The following is a 23,381-nucleotide window of genomic DNA, read 5'->3' as shown; positions in this document are numbered from 1 at the left end:
ATACATATCCTCATTCACACATGGACTTCCGTATACATTCATTTGTAAGAGGCCATTTAAAAACAATGTTAATTTCTCTGAATCATTTATACAAATACAAAGAAGGTTTTATTGACCTAATAGCTATAAGTAGCCCTGTAGCGCTTGATTTCTAGAAATATGAGAATGGGTGTAGGAAACTGGTTGAGCCAGGCAAGTTAAAAGCTGAAGAAAGAATGCTCCTTAAAATATTTACAAGGTGAAACAGACTTGTTAGCAAGCACTGCATTAGAAGGATTTATAGCCTTTACATTAGAGGTCAATCAATGAAGGACTGCAAATCTAACTCACTCCTGATAGAATTTACAGGCTAATGAATATTATAGGACATTGGTCTTGGATTCTAATGTATGTGATTACTTTATCCTCACTGCTCTATATGGCAAACACACACTGATATTCAAACCCAGTTCTGACACTGTGGAATACTAGTCCCATGTTAGGCAGGAAGCCAGGGAGGACAGCTGCACTATTGTTTGTGGACGTCTGTGTTGTCCGTAGTGCAGCCAAACCTGGTCCTATTTTAATTCTCCCGTATAGAGATCCTAGTTCTCAGAGATTAGAGCAAGCTGATTCTCCCAACCAGACCCGCTCCAGCACAGGCTCCGACACAGGCACTGAAACAGACAGGCAGGCAGAGAGAAAGAGACAGAGGAGAAGGAGAGAGGGAGCTGGAAGGAGGAGCCTTACCAGGAGCTTCTACTGGTAGAGTGAGTGGGCGAGAGAGAGAGAGAGAGAGAAAGAGGGGAGGGGTGCGAGTAGAGACACTAATGCTCAGAGATTGAGAATGGAACATCAGTGAGACCGAGCCAGCATAAGCGTGAGAGAATGCGAGAAAGCTCACGCTGAGAGTCTACACATCAACAGGAGAGAGAAGCAAAGCTGACCATTGGCAACTCTGAAGAGTGACATAGAGAGAAGGAGAGAGAGAAGAACAAGAGGAAAAGAAGAGGAGGAAGACAGGACAGAAGAGTTAAAGCTATATCCCTGACAGCAGGGACATCATTGAGGGACTGTAGCACCCATCCAGAACTGCACAGAAGAGCACTGTTGTGTGTGTGTTTGCCAACTTTAATTTCACACACTCGCCCACTGTGTTTCAGAGATTCACCCTCTTCCTCTCCAGCCATGATCCCCTGGGTTGTTGTGTTCCTGTGGATCTCCGGACATGGTAAGTCCACTGGCTCTTTTCCTTTTATCCACTGCATCTGTCTAGTACCCTTCTGTTATTATCTGTGTTAGTTCGTGACTGCATGTGAATAGGGAGCATTTTCTTTGAAGTAGTCTGTGCTGTGAGCTGTCAGAGCTGATGCAGTCAGATTTTTCTTATTTTGCCTCAATGATCTGTCACTGTGCTATATGGGGAGGAAACTGCTGGATAATAATGGAATACTTGTGTTTAGAGCTGTTAACAGCTGTAGCCGGTGGTGCCCTGTCTCAGGAGTTCATCACCGCTTGTGCCCTGTCAGTCTGGTTAGACAGTCCTTTTCAGACTGAATGTAGTCACCAGACACGCTCCTCAGCAGGAGTGCTCACATCCCAACTCGATGAAGCGTTTGCTCCCCACGACTCACATTGTTTTGAAACTGTGACAATCTCTTTGCCGGAGCAATTTCTTTCCCCTGACAATCTCTTTGCCAGAAACGTGCCGGGGGGTTGGTCAAGACCACAGAGGAAGATAGGTAGTGCTTAGAATAGAGCACTTTGAACAACACTATCCCCTTGGACCAAGTCTGCAGGTGATTTCAATCTTAGACAGTGGGTTAGAAATAAAGATGTGTGGATGGGTTGTTTCCCCTTCTTACCAGCAGGTGGTTGTCTTTGGAAAACAATGTAACTCTCGTTGTCAGTAACATGTGAGAAGTCTGGGATCGTCACTATGTGGGGTCTGGGTGAGATGTGACTGGACTGAGACCAGACAGAGAGTAGAGGGAGTGTGTTTACTCCTCGTGGTCACTCAGACAGTAGCGGGAGTGTGTTTGCTCCTCCGTGGTCACGCAGAGTAGGGAGAGTGTTTGTGCAGTGTGTTAGCTCCTCCGTGGCCATGGTAACTGACCCACAATGGGAGCAGGAGCTAATCCCAGAGTGTGTCAGGGTCAGCAGAGCTGTCACAGCTTCTTTTCAAAGTTTGACCCCTCACTCTGGGTTGCCATCTAAGCAGGGTTCTGTCTCTCAGCTCTCTCTCTGTGTGTGTGTGTGTGTGTGTGTGTGTGTGTGTGTGTGTGTGTGTGTGTGTGTGTGTGTGTGTGTGTGTGTGTGTGTGTGTGCGCGCACAGAGAGAGGCAAAACCTTATGTTCAAAATCAACAGGGGAAAATGGAAATCAATTCTTTCTAATTTGTGTCAGATTGAACTGAATCTTACAGTTTTGAGATTGGAACATTTTCAGCAGAGGGAACTGTCGTTATGAGCTCTTCATTTATTTTCCAGAATTTTATCCCCCTTGTTCTCTAGATCACATAGAGAGAAATCAAGTTAATCATAAAAATAATAGAAAAAGTCAAGCTTGTTTTCGCTTTGAAACACATCCTATGGTGCCCTTTTCAATGTCTATTCCAGGCACTAGAAATGATGTATGCGTATGTTTAAGCGGAAAAATATGTATGACCGGACGAACTTACACAACCGACTAATTTGACATTGACTCTGGTACTAAAGCTATTAATATTGCTCTCGGCACTACTGGTTCAGGAGTTGTACATACGTCTGAGGAGGTTGTCGGTTGTATGCGTTTTGATGGTTGTGTTACTGTAGATGTTGACAAAAGCGTACTGTTTTTCTATGAAGTAGTTAGAAAGTACAGAGTAGCTATATCAAGACTATATTCCACAGTTTATTTTTCATGAAGAGAAGTTTTTTTCCAACATCAGTGTACTCTGGAAATAAGTTTAATTGGACACAGTTAGACTCTAACATTAGGTATCTGCCTTATGTGCAAATTACTATCCTCAAGCTTTTCCCCTTTAAACTAAGAAGCTGATAATTGCCAAACGAAACGTCCTCTCACTGTCAACTGCATTTATTTTCAGCAAACTTAACATATGTAAATATTTGTATGAACATAAGATTTAACAACTGAGACATAAAGTGAACAAGTTTCACAGACATGTGACTAACAGAAATGGAATAATGTGTCCCTGAACAAAGGGGGGTTTTTGCCAGTCCTGTCTGATCCAGCGACGGTGGGTTTGTGCCCATAGGCGACGTTGTTGTTTGGTGAGGACCTGCCTTACAACAGGACTACAAGCCCTCAGTCCAGCCTCTCTCAGACTATTGCGGACAGTCTGAGCACTGATTGAGGGTTTGTGCGTTCCTGGTGTAACTCGGGCAGTTGTTGTTGCCATCCTGTACCTGTCCCGCAGGTGTGATGTTCGGATGTACCGATCCTGTGCAGGTGGTGTTACACGTGGTCTGCCACTGCAAGGACGATCAGCTGTCTGTCCTGTCTCCCTGTAGCGCTGTCTTAGGCGTCTCACAGTACGGACATTGCAATTTATTGATTGACCCTGGGCATCTTTCTTTTGGTGTTATTCAGAGTCAGTAGAAAAGCCTCTTTAGTGACTTAAGTTTTCATAACTGTGACCTTAATTGCCTACCGTCTGTAAGCTGTTAGTGTCTTAACAACCGTTCCACAGGTGCTTGTTCATTAATTGTTTGTGGTTCATTGAATGGAAAACAGCATGGGAAAGTGTTTAAACCCTTTACAATGAAGATCTGTGAAGTTATTTGTATTTTTAAGAATTTTCTTTGAAGGACAGGGTCCTGAAAAAGGGACCTTTCTTTTTTTTGCTGAGTTTACCTGATGATGATAGCCTACCTGTTGAAATAGCGTATACACCAACTGAACATTCTAATCTCATAGCTGCATAGATCTTGATACATCTGCTCTGTGTGCCCAGTTATTTTACCAGCATCATCATTTTCCCCTTCATTATAAGTGATAATTTCAGTTTTGGGAAAAACAACTAAAAACCAACCAGCACATATCTCAGGTAATGCAGAACGGTGCGAGATTGCTCTGCAATTCACCTGAGTTTGTTATTACCATAATATGAAATAATATAAGCCCTGGTAGGTAAACAGGAGATAACAACCCGTCTGCTTGCCTTTTACCAGCTATTTTACAAGCAACTTTACCCTTATAGCTAATTCTAGTTTTACAAATTACTACTCTGTTTATGTCGCCAGCTACTTTCAGCCGATATCTTTTATGAAAAAGGGATGGAGGGAATTGTGAGGCTGAGACTCACATTTCTAGAGAGAGACATTCTCTAGTGAGTCTCAGAGAGAGAGAGAGAGAAAGAGGGAGAGAGAGCAAGAGAGAAAGAGATTGGTCCTGAGTTGTGCTGATCACAATCCTGCCAGTACTGTATGGAGGGTTATGTAGGGCACCTTCCCTCGCACCCTGGCACTCACCTGATCCACTACTGACTGATGACACGGTGTGAGCCAGGAGGATCCTGAAAGAATGTCCCCAAGAAGGCAGTCAACGCAGGGGCCTTCCCTGTGGCTCAGTTGGTAGAGCATGGTGTTTGCAACGCCAGCATGGTGTGTGCAATGCCAGGGTTGTGGGTTCGATTCCCATGGGAGGCCAGTACAAAAGAAAAAATGCATGAAATGAAATGTATGCATTCACTACTGTAAGTCACTCTGGATAAGAGCATCTGCTAAATTACTAAAATGTAAAACCTGTCCTGAGACCTTGTCTGTCTCTCTTTCCCTCTATCCATGGCTCTCATAAGGGGTACAATGTGATTGAACACCATCTCTGCTGTCAGGGAAATGGTGCTGGAATTTCTGAGTACAGAAAGTCCCTGTGGAGGGAACCAGTTTAAGAATAGAGTCTTGTACTGGATGTGCCTGTCCCTGTGGCAGACTGGAACTGAAAAACCACACAGAGGTATATGGAGTGACTCTCTCTCTCTCTCAAACTAAACCCAGATCCCTGGCCTCCTTATTAAATCCATAAGCAAACTGTCCAGTAGTTGCTTGGATGGTACTTATAGGCAACACGTCTAATCATTCTACTGGCCTCGGGTTTGCACACTGGGGGCAGTGCAGCACATCCTTTCTCTTTCCTTCTCCCTCTCCATCTTTTGGCTTCCTTCCTCCTTCCCAGCTCACAAGCACACTCCTAGACCTCCTAGTGCTAACTCACCACCCTGCCATGACACTAAGCTGTTTCTTAACCCTGGAAAGAAGGTCTTAGCCCCCCACTAGCCTCGATTTAATTTACTGCTGTCTATTAACTGTCTGCCTATTCTGAACCTAAACCCGCTTTTCACGGAACACAAGCTTTGATACCAAATTCCTAATAGCTTCATAATTAAATGTCAACACAATGTCATGTTTGGTTTTAGGGATTTTGGAGTAAATCTCTTTGCTTCTTTGAAAGAGGAAAAACCCTCAATCACATTTCAAAATACCAATCATCCCCAAATAACATATGTCAATGTTTTCTCCATTTTATTGCATCATTCTGCATTATAAATAGTTATTTGTAAGCAATGCATGTGTTAAACCCCTTGTAAATGTATGGATTATGACACATAATAATCCAATTGTAATTAATAGATTTTGCCATTTCAACCACAAGCGAAAACAAATTAATTTAGATTTTTTTCCATATACTGTCAAACGCCCTCCTTTAGTCATCATACAGACTTTCTCACACAGCTTCTGCTGTGGTCTATCTTCCTGTTTCTGTTGTCAACATGGTGGCTAAGGAGATAGAAGACACATTATGTGCCCTTCCTCTATCTTAACTCTTCACCCCTCAATGATGACACATGCTGTAAGGACGTAACCCTAGCCGGGCCACGTCTCCACGGGAGATTGATATTGATGTCCTCCACTGGGATGTGACGTTGTGAGCCAACCTTTGTTTCCTTGTTTGTGCTTTGTGTACCATCAAGGCTAGCGATATAAGTCACCACAGACGCCCATGACCCCTGCTGATTTTTCTGTCATAATAGATTAAGCCTAATCCAATCCAGGCTGACGATTCCCAATGGATATTTCTGGTAGTAAACATATTAATAAATAATCAGGAGCTGTGTCTAGAAAGCTTTGGCTCTCAGTCCCAGTGGTAAGCAATGGATAGGCCTTCAAAAGGGGTCATTTTACAGAAAGTTATTTCCAAGAATATTAGATAAGGTTACAGGTTTATGTTGAGTGAATAGACATTGTTTAGTAGGTTTTTGCCTTCAGAGTAGCTGGCATTGTTTTTGTTTTTTCACTTACATTGATACTTGATAATAGGTTGTGGCTTTTGTTACAATTCGATTAGAGTAATTAGATCATTGAGTTACCGTGTAATTAAAGCTATTGCATTTTAATCAGCTGTTGTCTTTGTAATTCATTGTTATGCATCATCTTGATGCTTGCATCATGGGCCTTTAGCAGATGCCAAACAAGCATAAGTAAGAGATCATTTCAGAGACATGCAATGTTCTCTATTCTCTTCATATTTTATCTGTCTGCTTAATCCGATTAAATGGATGGAATCTCTTCAAGTCGGATTCCGGTCAGGGAGGAAAGGAAAATCATTAGTTTGGAAACTATTCTTGCAAACCAGGCAATGATTCGCTTCCTCTTAAGCAGTCAACTAAAATAAAACTGTGTATACTGGAGTTCATTACAATTCTCCAATGGCATCACTGTTCCAAAGTATACTCCAAAGACCCCCTACCTACCATTCGGTATTACATACTCCAATATCCCTCCAACCCCCAGCCGCGCCTTCTCTCCCTCGCTGAGACTTTTCTCTTGGATCTCATTCCTAGGGGATGAATTTATCCAGATTGGAGCACTCTCGGCAAAAGGGCATTATCCCGGATTACATGTCTGCTGGGCGAAATGTTAAGTAATTCAACCAGATGCTGTTGTGATCACGAGGTCACCTGTGGAGTGAGGGTTAGCACCCACCTGCACTCCTCAGTCCCACCCTTTCCCTATTCCCCCTCTTTCCTTGAAGACGTGGGGCAGCACCATACGTGGCCTGTCTGTCTCTCATAAGGAGTGTCAGGATACGGGGAGATAGCAGAAGGGGGAAGACAGGCACATTGGGAGGCAGCTGCCTTCTCTGAGCACAGTCGGGAATTTTTGACAGATTAAAGAGGGGATTAATGGTTTCTAAATTGCAGCCTAATGCACAGGAAACAACAGGCAATGTTATTCTGTCTCAGTGGGAGCCGAGCGCAGTGGCTTGGCAAGGGAGATCAACAGAGCCGGGGTAAGGCGGGTCGTATACCGCGCTTCTGTTCCGGCAGCGTCAGCATGGCACAGCTGGTCAAAACCCTGTGCCTACCTCCTTGTTCTTGTGCAGGGGGTAGCTGGGCAGAGAAAAGGGTGGGAAGGGGGTAGTAGAGTGCAAGCAATGCTATGACTTTGAGTGTAGCTTGCTCATCAGATGTTAACTCAATTTCCTCATCTTTAGTAAAGATAATTTTTTCAATTATATAGTTTAGGGTGTGTTGTATCGAAAATGTATGCAGATATGATCAGCGTGAGGCTATACACTGCATGTTTGGATTCAGAGCATTGTTTCTCTTGATTTATAAATGGCACGTAATAGTGCCATTAGTGCCAAAATAGAGGAGCAAATTATGTTAGCAGTTCAATCGACTTTGGAGAGTTCAATAATGATGATTCTAATGTGTTATGGTTGTCTATTATGTTCTTGAGAACTCCTGACTTTGCCTCAAAATAACAATCCACATGTGTTTTCCCATCTCGGGCTCTTTTTGCTGCCCATTGCTCTTGCAGAGTGGAAAAAAAGTTGATATTGTTATAAGTGCAGATCTGGAGTTATTACCTTGGGTAAATCGCATGCCATCCTCTTCGCTGCCTACTGCTGCCGATATAATGTTGTGTATCCTGGAAGCGGCTGAAGCATTTGTGCGTAAACCACCTAGTAAATGCATTGACAGGATTGTTACAGGCCGTGTTGGATGGAAGATGCATTTGGTGTTTCGGCACAGGAGGCACTTGAGGAATTGGGTTTCTGATCTGATAACAGCTTCAAAGTGTTTTGCAGGAAGTTTCTGGGACAGACCAATATTACACCTGGATGAACTCGGCTGTCTCTACCTCCCTCACTCCCTCCTTCCATTTCTCTCTCTCTGTTCTCCCTCTCTCATGTCAATGTTTCTTACCAGAGATGGAAATGGCTTTTAAATTGGCCGATGCCAGCTAGCTGTGTGTGCTTGTTCCATGCATATCAAAATTAATGTGTGGGTATGTGTGTCGGAGTTGCGGGAGTACTGCTGTGCAATGCCAATTATGTCTGCAAGCCTTGTGCGGCAATATATACTGAACAAAAATATAAACACAACATGTAAAGTGCTGGTCCCATGTTTTATGAGCTGAAATAAGAGATCCCAGACATTTTCCATACACACAAAAAGCTTACTTCTCTCAAATTTGTGCACACATTTGTTTACATCCTTGTTAGTGAGCATGTCTCCGATGCCAAGACAATCCATCCACCTGACAGTTGTGGCATATCAAGAAGCTGATTAAACAGCATGATCATTTCACAGGTGCACCTTGTGCTGGGGACAATAATAGGCCACTCTAAAATGTGCAGTTTTGTCACACAACACAATGCCACAGATGTGTCAAGTTTTGAGGGCGCTTGCAATTGGCATGCTGACTGCTGGAATGTCCACCAGAGCTGTTAGTGTAACCGATGTGAAATGGCTAGCTAGTTAGCAGGGTGCACGCTAATAGCGTTTCAATCGGTGATGTCACTCGCTCTGATACCTTGAAGTAGTTGTTCCCCTTGCTCTGCAAGGGCGTGGCTTTGTAGAGTGATGGGTAACGATGCTTTGAGGGTGGCTGTTGTCCATGTGTGCAGAGGGTCCCTGGTTCGAGCCCAGGTAGGGGTGAGGAGAGGGACGGAAGCTATACTGTTACATTGATGCTGTTGACCCGGATCACTGGTTGCTGCGGAAAAGGAGGAGGTCAAAAGTGGGGTGAGTGTAACCGATGTGAAATGGCTAGCTAGTTAGTAGGGTGCGCGCTAATAGCATTTCAATCGGTGATGTCACTCGCTCTGAGACCTTGAAGCAGTTGTTCCCCTTGCGGAGCGATGGGTAACGATGATTTGTGGGAGGTAGCTGTTGATGTGTTCAGAGGGTCACTAGTTCGAGCCCAGGTAGGGGCGAGGAGAGGGACGGAAGCTAAACTGTTACATTGGCATACAATTTAATTTCACAACCATAAGCCACCTCCAACGTCATTTTAGAGAATTTGACAGTACGTCCAACAGGCCACACAACCGCAGACCACATGTAACCACGCCAGACCAGAACCTCCACTTTCCGCTTCTTCACCTGCAACATCGAGAGCATCCTGACTGGTTGCATCACTGCCTGGTACGGCAATTGCTCGGCCTCCGACCGCAAGGCACTACAGAGGGTAGTGCGTACGGCCCAGTACATCACTGGGGCTAAGCTACCTACCATTCAGGACCTATACCACAGGCGGTGTCAGCGGAAGGCCCTAAGTATTGTCAAAGTCCCCAGCCACCCCAGTTCTCAAGTGGGACCGGAGTGCCAAGTCTAGGACAAAAAGGCTTCTCATCAGTTTTTACCCCCAACCCATAAGACTCCTTAACATGTAATCAAATGGCAACCTGGACTATTTGCATTGTGTGCCCCCCAACCCCTCTTTTTTACGCTACTGCTACTCTCTGTTTATCATATATGCATAGTCACTTTAACTATACTACCTCAATTGGGCTGACCAACCAGTGCTCCCGCACATTGGCTAACCGCGCTATCTGCATTGTGTCCCGCCACCCACCACCCACCACCCGCCAACCCCTCTTTTACACTACTGCTACTCTCTGTTCATCATATATGCATAGTCACTTTAACCATATCTACATGTTTTTTTGTTGTTTTTTTTCACCTTTATTTAACCAGGTAGGCTAGTTGAGAACAAGTTCTCATTTGCAATTGCGACCTGGCCAAGATAAAGCATAGTTGTTAGACACATACAACACAGAGTTACACATGGAATGAACAAAACATACAGTCAATAATACAGTAGAAAAAAAAGAAGAAAAAAAAGTATATATACAGTGAGTGCAAATTAGGTCAAATAAGGGAATTAAGGCAATAAATAGGCCATAGTGGCGTAGTAATTACAATATGGCAATGAAACACTGGAATGGTAGATGTGCAAAAGATGGATGTGCAAGTAGAGATACTGGGGTGCAAAAGGAGCAAAATAAATAAATAAATACAGTATGGGGATGAGGTAGATAGATGGGCTGTATACAGATGGGCTATGAACAGGTGCAGTGATCTGTGAGCTGCTCTGACAGCTGGTGCTTAAAGCTAGTGAGGGAGATGGGAATCTCCAGCTTCAGAGATTTTTGCAATTCGTTCCAGTCATTGGCAGCAGAGAACTGGAAGGAAAGGCGATCAAAGGAGGAATTGGCTTTGGGGGTGACCAGTGAGATATACCTGCTGGAGCGCGTGCTACGAGTGGGTGCTGCTATGGTGACCAGCTGGCTGAGATAAGGCGGGGCTTTACCTAGCAGAGACTTGTAGATAACTTGTAGCCAGTGGGTTTGGCGACGAGTATGAAGTGAGGGCCAGCCAACGAGAGCGTTTAGGTCGCACTGGTGGGTAGTGTATGGGGCTTTGGTGACAAAATGGATGGCACTGTGATAGACTGCATCCAGTTTGTTGAGTAGAGTGTTGGAGGCTATTTTAAAGATGACATCGCCAAAGTTGAGGATCGGTAGGATGATCAGTTTTACGAGGGTATGTTTGGCAGCATGAGAGAAGGATGCTTTGTTGCAAAATAGGAAGCAGATTCTAGATTTAATTTTGGATTGGAGATGCTTAATATGAGTCTGGAAGGAGAGTTTACAGTCTAGCCAGACACCCAGGTATTTGTAGTTATCCACGTATTCTAAGTCAGAGCCGTCCAGAGTAGTGATGCTGGATGGGCGGGCAGGTGCGGGCAATGATCGGTTGAATAGCATGCATTTCGTTTTATTTGCGTTTAAGAGCAGTTGGAGGCCACGGAAGGAGAGTTGTATGGCATTGAAGCTCGTCTGGAGGTTAGTTAACACAATGTCCAAAGAGGGGCCAGAAGTATACAGAATGGTGTACATACTACCTCAATCAGCCTGACTAACTGGTGTCTGTATGTAGCCTCACTACTTTTTTTGCCTCGCTACTGTATATAGCCTGTCTTTTTACTGTTGTTTAATTTCTTTACTTACCTATTGTTCACCTAATACCTTTTTTGCACTATTGGTTAGAGCCTGTAAGTAAGTATTTCACTGTAAGGTCTACACCTGTTGTATTCGGCACACGTGACAAATAAACTTTGATTTGATTTGGGATCGTCTCAGACCAACCAACTGGACATCTGATGAAACGGAGGAGTATTTCTGTCTGAGGAAAAACAAATTCCGATTGGCTGGGCCTGGCTCCCCAGTGGGTGGACCTGGCTCCCCAGTGGGTGGACCTGGCTCCCAAGTGGGTGGGCCTGTGGCTGCGCCCCTGCCCAGTCAAGTGAAATCCATAGATCAGGTCCTAATGAATTTATTTCAATTGATTGATTTCCTTATATGAACTGTAAATCAGTAAAATCTGTGAAATTGTTGCATGTTGGGTTTCTGGTTTTGTTCAGTATACATGCAAATGTTTTATGCTCATTGGAGTATGCCAAACTCATTCCTGCTCAGTCGGGGTCAATGCAACTGGATGATACTTGTTTTTAATGGTACAGCGTTCTCTGTGGGAACCAGGCATACGGTAATTGTTAAGAGAGGCTATTTAATACAGCACTGATCAAGAAAATTGTTTTATTCAGCAAAGCACATCAGACACAATAGCACTCGCTAAAATTTCTCTTCATCTAAACTTCACAATAGTGTCAGGCCCCATCCCCTGCATCAGTCTGTTGATGTGGATAGTGTTTCACCAGTTGCCAAATGGGGGGTTGAGCCACCTGCTTGTCCCACTAAGACAATTAGGCAATTGAGGGATAGGCCATTCAGTAGTCATGATCAGAAGGCTGGTTTTAGAGATAGACAGAGCCACCCATCTTCCATCTCCAACCAATGGTGGCATGATGCCAATTTTCTTCCAGCGTTATTAGCATGTTTGTTGCAGGAAATGTAGGAGTGTTTGACATCAGGCTTAGGAAACATGTCAAATCATATTTCATTAGTCACATGCGCCAAAAACAACAAAATTACAGTGAAATGCTTACTTACGAGCCCCTAACCAACAGTGCAGTTAAAAAAAATATGGTTAAGAATAAGAGATTAAAGTAATAAGTAATTAAAGAGCAGCTGAAAAAAAGAACAATATATACAGGGGGGTGCTGGTACAGAGTCAATGTACGAGGGCACCGGTTAGTTGAGGTAGTATGTACACGTAGGTAGAGTTAATTAAAGTGACAATGCATAGATGACAATAGAGAGTGGTGTGGAGAGGGGGGTGGGGTGGGGGGGGGGGGCAATGCAAATAATCTGGGTAGCCATTTGACTAGATGTTCAGGAGTCTTATGTTCAGGAGTAGAAGCTGTTTAGAAGCCTCTTGGACCTAGACATGGTTCTCCGGTACCGCTTGCCATGTGGTAGCAGAGAGAACAGTCTATGACTAGGCTGGAGTCTTTGACAATTTTCAGGGCCTTCCTCTGACACCGCCTGGAATATAGGTCCTGGATGGCAGGAAGCTTGGCCCCAGTGATGTACTGGGCCATTCACACTACCCTCTAAAGTGCCTTGCGGTCAGAGGCCGAGCAGTTTCCATAACATGAAGCTCTCAACCTGCTCCACTGCAGACCCGTCGATGAGATGGAGCTCTTGGTTGGTGCTTAGACAGAAAAATCCCGTTGGCCCACAGACATGCCTCTAATGTTAGGCCTGTCTCTGTGTCATTATGGAGATGTTTATCATCCCACTCCCTCCTGCCTCGTTCTTATATCCTCATCAGTCCTCTCCCTGAGGTATCAAAGAGCAATCTGCCAACACCAATGCCTCCATTTCACAAGCTGTCCTTCGGAGGGCGCTACTGAGCAGACCACTGCTGCTTGAGTTGTAGCCTCAACTCAGGCAGAATATTGGATTGGTTGGGGGCTGATCATCTGAAGTATATATCCAAGTTTGTATCCATCTCACACTGAACATAAATATTCTCAAGGTCCCATATTGATTGAGAGTCTCTCTGATGTCTCTGATACATAGCAGATCGTATTCACTGAGTCCTCTCCACATGGAACAAAGAGGTCTATTTTTGCATGCAGCAATAACTGTTTTTTCAGACTCAGGATCAGCTGTAAGTAATCCACAGATATCATGTCTCAGTGCAGGGCCTCAGCCCCACCCTCTACTTTATGATTTGTCTCTCATCATCTTCCTCTGACTCCTTAGTTTATTGGCATGCCAATTCAAATGGGTTTCAGAAATAAGTAAGTGTAAACATTGTGATTGAAACATTGTAAAAGTGTAAACATTGTAAATGAAACTGTAATTAATTGTTCGTCTTTTATTTTTCTTTAATGATTTGGGGCTTCACGGGCACTTTTCACACCGCGTTTCTTTTGGAGCTGAAGTTCAACTGCAAATGAATATTGAGGAGATCTTTTTTTTATTTAAGGCCCAGGCGATGAAAAATACTAATGCACGATCGGGCGGTTACATTTCTTGCTATCCTTTCAAATCTGTTGGCAGGGGTTTCAATCTGGCAGGCCTCCCTGGTGAATTGACAGTGGTCATTGCTCAATCCCTGGGGGACATCAGTGCAAATCACCGAGGCACACACTGGAGTCATCGCAGTTTGCCACTCTCCCTTGGCCAGCACCCAATGCTAAATGGCAGCGCTTTCTCTGGCCAACAATACCGGGCCAGGAGACTCCCCTTAAACCTGATTTAATCATAATGCATCAAAACTGCCCTGGCTCTTACCCTGAGAGAGATCAAACAAACAGTGAAGGAAGAAGACCTGAGCGTCGGCAGGTAGAAGGGTCGTCCATTATTTCCTGTGTAAGGGGAAGTGGAGGGACACAGAAGATTCTCCGGCAGTCCAATGATAAACAGACTCCATGTCAGAGATTGGATTAGAGGAATAGCGATCCTTAAAAGCAGAGTGCAGTTTATTGTAACCTTATCTAAAGTGATAACGTTACCACAGAGTCATGCAATGATGGATGAGTGGATGGTACCCCTTATACATATAACAATGGGCCAGATAGCTTGGCGTACAGGCAACAACTTTATGGTCAACACTTATTCTTCTGAAAAAAACAGGAAGGGCTAGCTTTCAAGCAGCAGGGAATAGCTCCTCTGAAATCGACCATCAATTGCAAGACCTCTAGTTGGTCTGTGGTGTGATCATCAGAACAGGTGTTGCCTTCGCTCAGAAGGGCACAGCTAGAACCCTGGTATGTTGCTGCAATTTGAGGGCTATTTTAGCTTCGATATGTCCAAGGCATTTTAAAAGTCATATAATGGAGATGTTTTTCTCAGATGTGTGTGAGGTGGAAGTATATATTTGTACTATAGTTTGACAAAGCAGTGTGTCTGAGAGGATCACTCTCAGGGAGGGTGTACTGCACTGTTGATGCTCACAGAAAGCTGCTAGGAAAAAAAATAAAAAAAATAACAAGAATAACAAGAAAGAGGCATCTTAGGTTTCCCGGTAAGCAGCAAAGTAACGTTTGGAGGTATTTAGGTAAGTCAACTGGGGATTTTCTCTCCCTTCTGAAGTCTATGTTATCTAACTGTTGTCTGATTAAGAACATCAGAATACAATACCTCCCAAGGTAAACAACGCTATCTCCTGCTTGGAAGAGGGAGCAAAAAAACTAAAAGGGAAGGGGGGGGGGGTTTGTCACAAGTTAAACGTATCTGAAGCTTGCAGTTCTAATCCAGGCTAGGGATGTGCATGTGTGTTTTTGTGTGACTGAGCGCAAATGAGATTATTCTCCTCTTTCATTGGATTCTAATTGTATTACAACACATTGTTTGTGTATCTGACTCATAGCAGCTTGACTTTTGAGGTTTAAAAGCCCTCTCACATTCGGTTTCTGTGATGTTGGACACAATTTTGCTTATATTTGAGGAGTAAGAAAAGAACAATCCCACTGGGCAAAAACTGGTTGAATCAACATTGTTTCCATGTAATTTCAACAACAACAAAACATCTATGTGATGACGTTGAATCAACTTGGAAAACTGATTGAATTTGAAAAAAGTAATCAAGGGAATTTTATATTTCTTTCACCAAACTTTTAAGATAAAACCAAAGACATGGTGAAGTGTTTAGTGGATTTCACATTGAATTTAAGTTAATTGACCACACAACCAAATGTAAATCAAAACTAGATGTTGAACTGACGTCCGTGCCCAGTGGAATAGGTTTTGAAATACCCTTGTCTGACTTTTGAATAGTGGTGCAGGATGGTGCATGCCACCAGGTCAATGCTGTGTGACAATAGCACTGCAGGACATAAAAAATGCAAAAGGGCATCTAAAGTTGATCATAGCAGTGCACTGTGGGATGTTCAGAGGTGTCACCAATCCCCCACTCACCTCCTCTGAATGTCCTTAAACTTCTCCAAGTCTTTGTATTCATGGGGACCAGATTGAATTATTAACAGTCTTTCATTAAAAGGCACTTTTCTGGGCTGCAGCCGGAGAAACTCAGGCTAGTTTGATGGACTCATTTGGATTAAGGGAGACACGGCGCTGTGGTGGAGATTTGCGGCAGGAAAAGTTGGATGTCCAGCAGTCTAAAGGGTCTCTTCCAGATGGGCCTGTTCCACACAGAGTGGGGAGTTAATGGCTAGGAGTCTGCCGTCACTCCTCCTGTGCTGCTGCTCTCTAACTGCCAAATATCATCTTGTCCCCCTCTTTGCTCTTCTCCCATGGAAGTCTATTGCCTATGATCGTTTCATTTCCAAATCCTTTCTGTTATTTGAATGGAACCGTAGGTATTCATAGTGTGTTTATTAATACAGAATTCCCTACTGAAAACATACTTTGTATGCATGAGCCAAAGTACCAAAACAACCCTAATGAGGAGTGCCTGTGTGAGCCCTGGCATCGGTGTGGTATGTTATGTAGTTGTTCTCCCAAAAGCAGCGATCATTGCTTTTTCTCTGCTGTGCATCTCTTGATCACCTCCATATTGGGAGAAAAATGGGGAATGAACAACCCGAAAACACAAGTGACTTTCAGTGCCTCTTTGAAGGCTGCCAAACAAATGTATTGCATGTTAAAACCAGCAGATGTCTGATACAGAAAGAGAATAACACAGACAAAGATCAGTATCCAAGGGTAGGAGATCAGAGATCAGTATCCAGGGGTAGGAGATCAGAGATCAGTGTCCAGGGGTAGTAGATCAGAAAGTGAAGATTTTGGGGTCTCTTTATTTGCCTGTCCTTTGAGGCCTCCTCAGGAAATGGCATCTACTTCATAGTTTCTCCACACATTTATTCTGACCCCTCTCTTTAAAGCAAGATGAAGAAATGGAGAAACCAGACCCCATCAAAAGGCTTGAGTCCAATTAGGGTGCAAAGCGAACTGACCATTTACAAAACTGGCAAGGCACCCTGATGCTTTCCACAGTTAATGAGGTGGGATGATGAATTGGAACATGTAACTGATACTCTGATTTCATCAGCCACAGCAGGTAACAGGCAAAGGGTATCAGAGACATACAGCCATACATACACTTGATCTCTCTCTGTATTGTTGTGAAATGAGGAGCGTCTTAAACCAAAGTTTCACATACTGGATTTCTTGGGGCTAGTGTGTCATGTGACAGTTCAACATGGGTTAGAGATGGTTACACGTAATATCTTTCCCCTACCACAACACACACACACACACACACACACACACACACACACACACACACACACACACACACACACACACACACACACACACACACACACACACACACACACACACACACACACACACACACAGAGAGAAAGAGGGAGAAAGTGGGCTGTTGCTTACAGAATCTGTTATCCCTGAATTAATGATGGAGCGGGAGCTGTGGTGGCCCCCATCGAGACATGAACCAGATTTCAACCTGGGCTCCCATGGGTTGAGGGCTGCATGTATCCAACAGGCCACAGTGTCACCGAACTCTATCACTGCTGGGAGGGGGTTCTATGTCACCATCACCACCGGCGTAATAGCCCCCCCATCTCTAAAAGTAGAGCAGCTTTCAATGGAAGAGGGTGGGGGGGTGGGGGCTGTTTGCCTGGCTGAGATGTCGTGCCTCATCAGTTAGACCGACAGTTCTAATCAATTACAGCGACAGACCGCTGTGAACAAACAGCCTAATGGAAATAAAGTGGAAATTATCAGCCCAGGAATGAGAGGAAAGGAGGACAGAGAGGATGAAAAAGATGCAGGCTCAGACTTGATCGTTACAAAGGCAAATTGCCACTTTGAGAAAGGAAAATATGTTTTCATTTCCATCATTATTTATAATGAAAATGGAGAAAGGAAGAAAATCGCTCCGCAGACCAACAAATGCCCCCTTCTTGTTATCTAACAGCATCAGCACCTCAGATCCCCATCCCTCCATCCCCTCCTCCATCTTCCCTTCTTCTCCCTCCTTCACACACACGCACCATGTTTCTCCGAGGAAGCCACGCTCCACTAATACAGCTCGGCTGGAGAAAGCCTGCGAGCATATGTCATTAGAATGCTTAGACATGCGGAAGGAAGCGTTGAGAGATGGAGAGGCAAGGAGAAATGTTACGTCTGGGGAAGAGTTTGTCAGGTGCAATCAGCATGATAACCAGCCACCTAGAGACCCCTGCCAGACAGGCAGGTCAAGGGGGAGCCAAAATAGAACACCCCACCACTCTCCTCAACTTCTCAGAGAGAGAGAGTGAGAGAGAGAGAGATGTTTGTGTGAGGAAGAGGGAGTGGGGTGTGAAGGAGGGTGAAGAGAAGAATGTTTCTTCAAAAGATAGTATGAGATCTAGAGGAGTCAAGAAAAGCTTGAATTGCTCCATCTTCAAGAATATGAACTGACAGGTGTGAGTGTTGTTTCACCTAATTTGATAGGAAAAAGGCTTGGGGCGAAGCCAAATGAAGATGTATCAGAGATTTCAGACCAGCTCAGAGTGGAGATAGAGGTCAAACGGCTGAGCTGATGTGAGATGAGAACAAGTCAGGTGAAACCGATTAAAAGAAGACTGAATTTCAAATAAGCTCTATTGACCTCAGCCGTCATATTTAACGTTTGAGACCTTCACCTTCTGCTTTCAATCAACATGCGCCCATGCTCTTACAGAGAATAACCAGACTTTTAACGGCAGGGATTGTGAAGTTTTATCAGGTCAGGCAGGTGGTAGATGAAAAAACAAAGAGGCCAAAAGAGGAAGAAGCAGAAACCGGTTGTTCTTAAAGGGCCAAGGAAAGTGTCAGTTTTGTTCAGTTTCTCAGTAAGTGTTGCAAGGTCTGAAGATGCCACGGGGGCAATGTTGTGTTACCAAATTCAATTGCTGAGGAACTGACCCTGTGGGAAGGCTCTCAACAGTCCGCTGAAGTTTTCTCCCGTTTACTTTCTTAGCCAGACTGTGCGGCTCTGGTCCAAGGTTAACCAACACTGCTCTCTATTCTGCTGCTTTTATTCTGAGTCTAAAAAGGATTGATGTAACAGAGGTCAGGTTCCATAGGACACAGCCGTAATTAATTTGAGTGTCACCTAATAACAATTGGTTGAATAGCTGCGTTCCACAAAAGACTGCTAGCGCACAGTTTGTGCATGCAAGCTGTTTCATAAGCACGTTAAGTAAAAGCAGGACAGGAACAGACGGAGAAGGATGTCTGGTGTGCACATACATTTGTGTGTGTGTGTGATGGAAACTCAAAGGCTGTGAACAAGCGCTGCACGGCGAAAGGTGCCTGAGTGCGTTTGTCACGGGGAGCGTAATGTCGAGGAGAAAAGGGACTGCAGAGAGAGACTTTCCCCAGGCACACAGAGTCTGTCAGACTGATTAAGTCATAGGGGCTGAGTGAGAGCTGGGAAATTGAATCAGTGCATGCTGGGGTAGTGTGTCATGAGGAAAAAAAGAAAGAAATAAATACAAACATAAAAGTATTAACATGATGGTACATCAGATATGCACTTATACCTGTTCCCAGAGGCCCTGGCGCACCAGTGTGCTCTCGTCCCCCCCGCCTCAGGCAACGTAAAGCAGGTCAAGACATCTTAAAGTTCAGCAAACGCAACATGACAGGACAACTCCGACATATGGCCTGTATGACAACCAGTGCTGTGGAGAGATGAGTGATGCTGGCCTGTGTCTTATCGTAGGGGAATGAGTATGAAAGCCTGCTGGTGAGATAGGGACTTGTCTACTTTAGCTTCACCTCCCAGGTGAGGGACACGATGAAAAACTGGATGTGAACCACAAGAGAGTTTCACGTAGGAAGTTCAACTCCAAGATGAACTTTTGAATTATTCTAAAAGAGAGACAGTTTGCATCACAGCTACCCATCCAGTCCATCTATAGGCTGAGGCTGTCTATCATGCTATGGTGTGTGGTATAGGAGTGAAAACCTCTGATGGAACATTGGACTCCACTGCCACTCTCAGCCTCCAGACAAACATGCTCCCTCTCCACCACTCTGTCTTTGTTCTGGCGACCTCATCTGGTGGCAGTGCCCTGGTCTCTTCTCTTTATTTTTTAAATGACCTTTATTTAACTAGGAAAGTCATTTAAGAACAAAGTCTTATTTACAATGACAGCCTTGTTCAGGGGTAGAACTGCAGATTGTTTTACCTGGTCAGCTAGGGGATTTGATCTAGCAACCTTTCTGTTACTGGCCCAACACTCTAACCACTAGGCCACCTGCCGCCCCTATCTTTCTTTCTATTTCTCTATCTTGCTTTTTCTCTTTCTGTCCATAATTCCTTCCCGCTCTTGCTTCCACCATGTCAGAACGCAGAGGAGGATTACACAAGGGGAGCATCATTAACTGCCTTGTTCAGGGCTAGAACAGCAGATTTTTTACCTTGTCAGCTAGGGGATTTGATCTAGCAACCTGTCTGTTACTGGCCCAACACTCTAACCACTAGGCTACCTGCCTCCCCTATCTTTCTTTCTATTTCTCTATCTTGCTTTTTCTCTTTCTGTCCATAATTCCTTCCCGCTCTTGCTTCCACCATGTTGGAACGCAGAGGAGGATTACACAAGGGGAGCATCATTAACGCTACAGACAAGCCTCCCAGCGGCGAAGCCAGGATGAGTTAGTAAATGAGAGACAGAACTACGTGGAGATGTGAAATGGCATCTTGCCTCTGCCTCCCTCCCACGACTGGCCTACCTCCCCCACACTGCAGTAAATGGTCAACACTGGATGGTGTCACAACCCCCATAAGCCAAACTATATCTATAGCACTGCCAGTGCTAAATGGTAAATGTATCGGCACTCTGCGAGTGAAAAGGGCACATTGAATTAAGAGTAATTTAGCTGGAGATTGAGTTCACATTCGTAGCACAATGCCTAGCAGCTAATTCACCCACCTACTGAACATGTCCATTCACAGAGCAAAGCACAAGAGCTGCCTTCCACACCTCAGCCAATGCTTACAATATTCACAATACAAAAAGTCAGTATACTACTGGGACTAAAAATCAGCCCTCGCATTACTAACACGCTGGCCAATTTTTTTCATTGAGCCCGCCATACCGGCCCATTTTATTTCCTTGAGGCACCCATTGTAATTATAATTTTAAGCAAAAAAATACATATACATTTGACATGCCCACTAGGTTAAAAATATTCCTGGCATTTACCAGCCCAAATGACTGTAGCCATTACCTTTGTCGTAACATTGTATTGATTAATGCGCGACTGCTGCTTGTCGAATGAATAACCATTTATAATTACGTGATTAAATAAATCAGGCAATTATTAACTCATTAAGCTTGGGCACCATGGGAAAGTTTTAGCTTTATTGAGTTTCTATTTCCCAAATTAACTCAAAGAATATCAGAATATTGATTTTACAACAGTCACTAATTAATTACAGTCTCATTCTGAACGTTGCATAACCCGGGAAACTGCACAAACCTGAGTCTCACCAAATAAGTCCATACCACACCAATTGAGTTGATTATTTATTTGCTAACAAGCTAAAATGATAATATAAGATACACAAACACACAGTCTAGGCTTTTGATTAGAACTTAGTACGATAAAAACAGGTCCCTAGCGGGCCAACACAATATGACACGTGTTAGACAAAATGGGGATTTCAAGAGAGAGAGCGAGAGAGTGCATGAGAGAAAAACACACTTGGGTGCATTTGTCAGCTACACTTATTTGTGGTGTCTCTGCGTGGACCAGATTCCAACCTCTCTGATGACGGTCCGTCTTCGGTTACCGGGTGTAACTCTCTGTTTCTCCTCACGATGTCAGTGTCCTTTCTCTTAGTGGTCTGTTTCCTTGCCCTTGCTCTGAAAGGGGGTTTTCAGAGGAGGGATAATCAGCCGTGTGAATGGCTCTAGCGTGGGAAGGAAAACAGTGTAGACACACGATTCCTTGGAGAATGGTGACCAGGTGGTCCTGCTTGAATTCACCCCCTTTAGATACAGCTACTCGTCCGTAGTATAGGTTGTTAAAAGGTTGTTTTCTCTTCTTCAACCTCGTGTTGCGTTCTGGGTTTGTTGACCAATCAGACCATGGCTGAAGCTCAGGTTCACTTAGTCTAATATGTTAATTTTTAACTCACATGTTTTATACCCTCGGGTCAGAAATGGGCGTTTCCGCCTTTAGGGCAATTCTCTGGGTGTACCAAGTTACGAGCCAAGGTCTGGATTTTACTCAGATCCAATTTAGACAACTAACTTCACATTTCATCTTTTAAAACATTCTCTTTGATCTGGACATTTTCCACACAACGTACAATATGCAAACAGTAGGCACATATTAGGAAAACTCTTAAAGTTATAAGGGTTTCATTATGATGTTGTCCTTTAACTTTTAATAACATAACAAAAACGACATACATTTTCATATTCCATCTATCGTCATTAACACCATTGTGGCTGGCTTACGAAGCCTATTGTCCCAAAGGCCATTTAATGCATGTTAATGTTCTGAGGCCGGTTCTCCATAGTGAGAGGACAAAGGAATTTTGTCTGCTGCCTTAAGATTTACAATGGGCGTGAGGTGTCATAAAACCACCCCATCTCCATACCTCTCGATCTCTTCCCCTCTGGTGGGTGTGAGAGATCTCTCTGTAGGATTGTGGTCCACGGTAAACTGACCCGTGCAGGCCAGTCATGACACCTTCAAATATAAATAGTTTCCCTTCCAAACAATTACTGTAGTGAAACAAACTGTACATTTAAATGAGCTTCAATGTTACCTTTGATACAAAATGTTTCTTTTTGGGGGAACATCTCCCCTACTCAAGTTTCAACTCCTCTTTGGTCTGTACATGAGTTTTAATTTGTCAGACAAGGAGTTGTTCAACAACATCTCTTTCAAAGGGAATTGAAACAGCAATGAATAGACAAGTGCACAGCAGTACTTCACCATCACAGAGAGGGAAGTATCCTCCCATTTGACCAGGACAAGCAGTTGGGAAGAGTGTCTCTTTGATCAAGGGCATGTCACTATTTGATCACAATGAGAAGTCTACTGGCTGTCCCAAGAGTGGCATAACCTCACCTTCAAAGTACTCTTTGTTTTTCCTATGAAACATCCTATTTTCTGTGGGTTTCATCAACATGTTCTGAGAACACTCACTGCAGCGAGAGCAGTCAACAACCACAAAGCAATGTGTAGCTGACAGAAGAAAAAAAATCAATAACGTATTCTGATGGTATTCCAGTCCAGAAAGCACTCTAGAGAGAAATAATCAAGTGGACCAGTTTATTTGTTTCATGCTGTCATGACTCAGGTACAGTAATCATAATGGATCCACAGCTATAGCATTTAATTGAACCACAAAGGAATATATTCTGCATAGAATGAAGGTGTATGTTGTTCGAGTTATTAAGGAAATGGAGGAATTACTATCATCCAAGACCTTCTACTGGGCAGTGATGGGACTCTGATGAGGAGACAGTGTCAGATGGTCTATGTTTGGAAAGTCATGTGACCAAAATGAGAGGCCAATTCATTCTGCCATTTCCACTCTCAGTCCTCTAAGGGGCTTGCACTGAATGTCACTGACTCCCTCTCCTCTGCCCTGCTTCATCTAAGTTGTGTCTGTGAGACGGGAACAGGGAGCAATCCTCTGTGACTGGCATCAACCCTGTACTGCGTCTAGGTCAGGGTCCAGGGCCAGTAGCGCCAGATGGGTCCCTCTG

The 23,381-nt window shown here is 44.0% G+C and overlaps 1 protein-coding gene across 10 annotated transcripts in view; it reads left to right on the top strand.

Moving 5' to 3' along the window:
- Positions 1-795: 795 nt before the first annotated feature.
- Positions 796-23,381, top strand: part of LOC115206443 (kin of IRRE-like protein 3) — a 210,138-nt gene continuing 187,552 nt past the window's right edge. For all 10 annotated transcript variants that reach the window (XR_003880797.1, XM_029773460.1, XM_029773456.1 and 7 more), the window contains exon 1: positions 796-1,210. Coding sequence is in view for 9 of the 10 variants with exons in the window: in XM_029773460.1 (XP_029629320.1) it covers positions 1,168-1,210 (43 nt within the window). In the remaining variant the exon portion in view is untranslated. The remainder of the gene's footprint in view (positions 1,211-23,381) is intronic.

This window comes from Salmo trutta, chromosome 13, assembly GCF_901001165.1.
Source record: "Salmo trutta chromosome 13, fSalTru1.1, whole genome shotgun sequence".
NCBI lineage: Eukaryota > Metazoa > Chordata > Actinopteri > Salmoniformes > Salmonidae > Salmo > Salmo trutta.
Note: the sequence above shows the minus strand (reverse complement) of the source record. Positions and strands in the feature narration are given on the sequence as shown.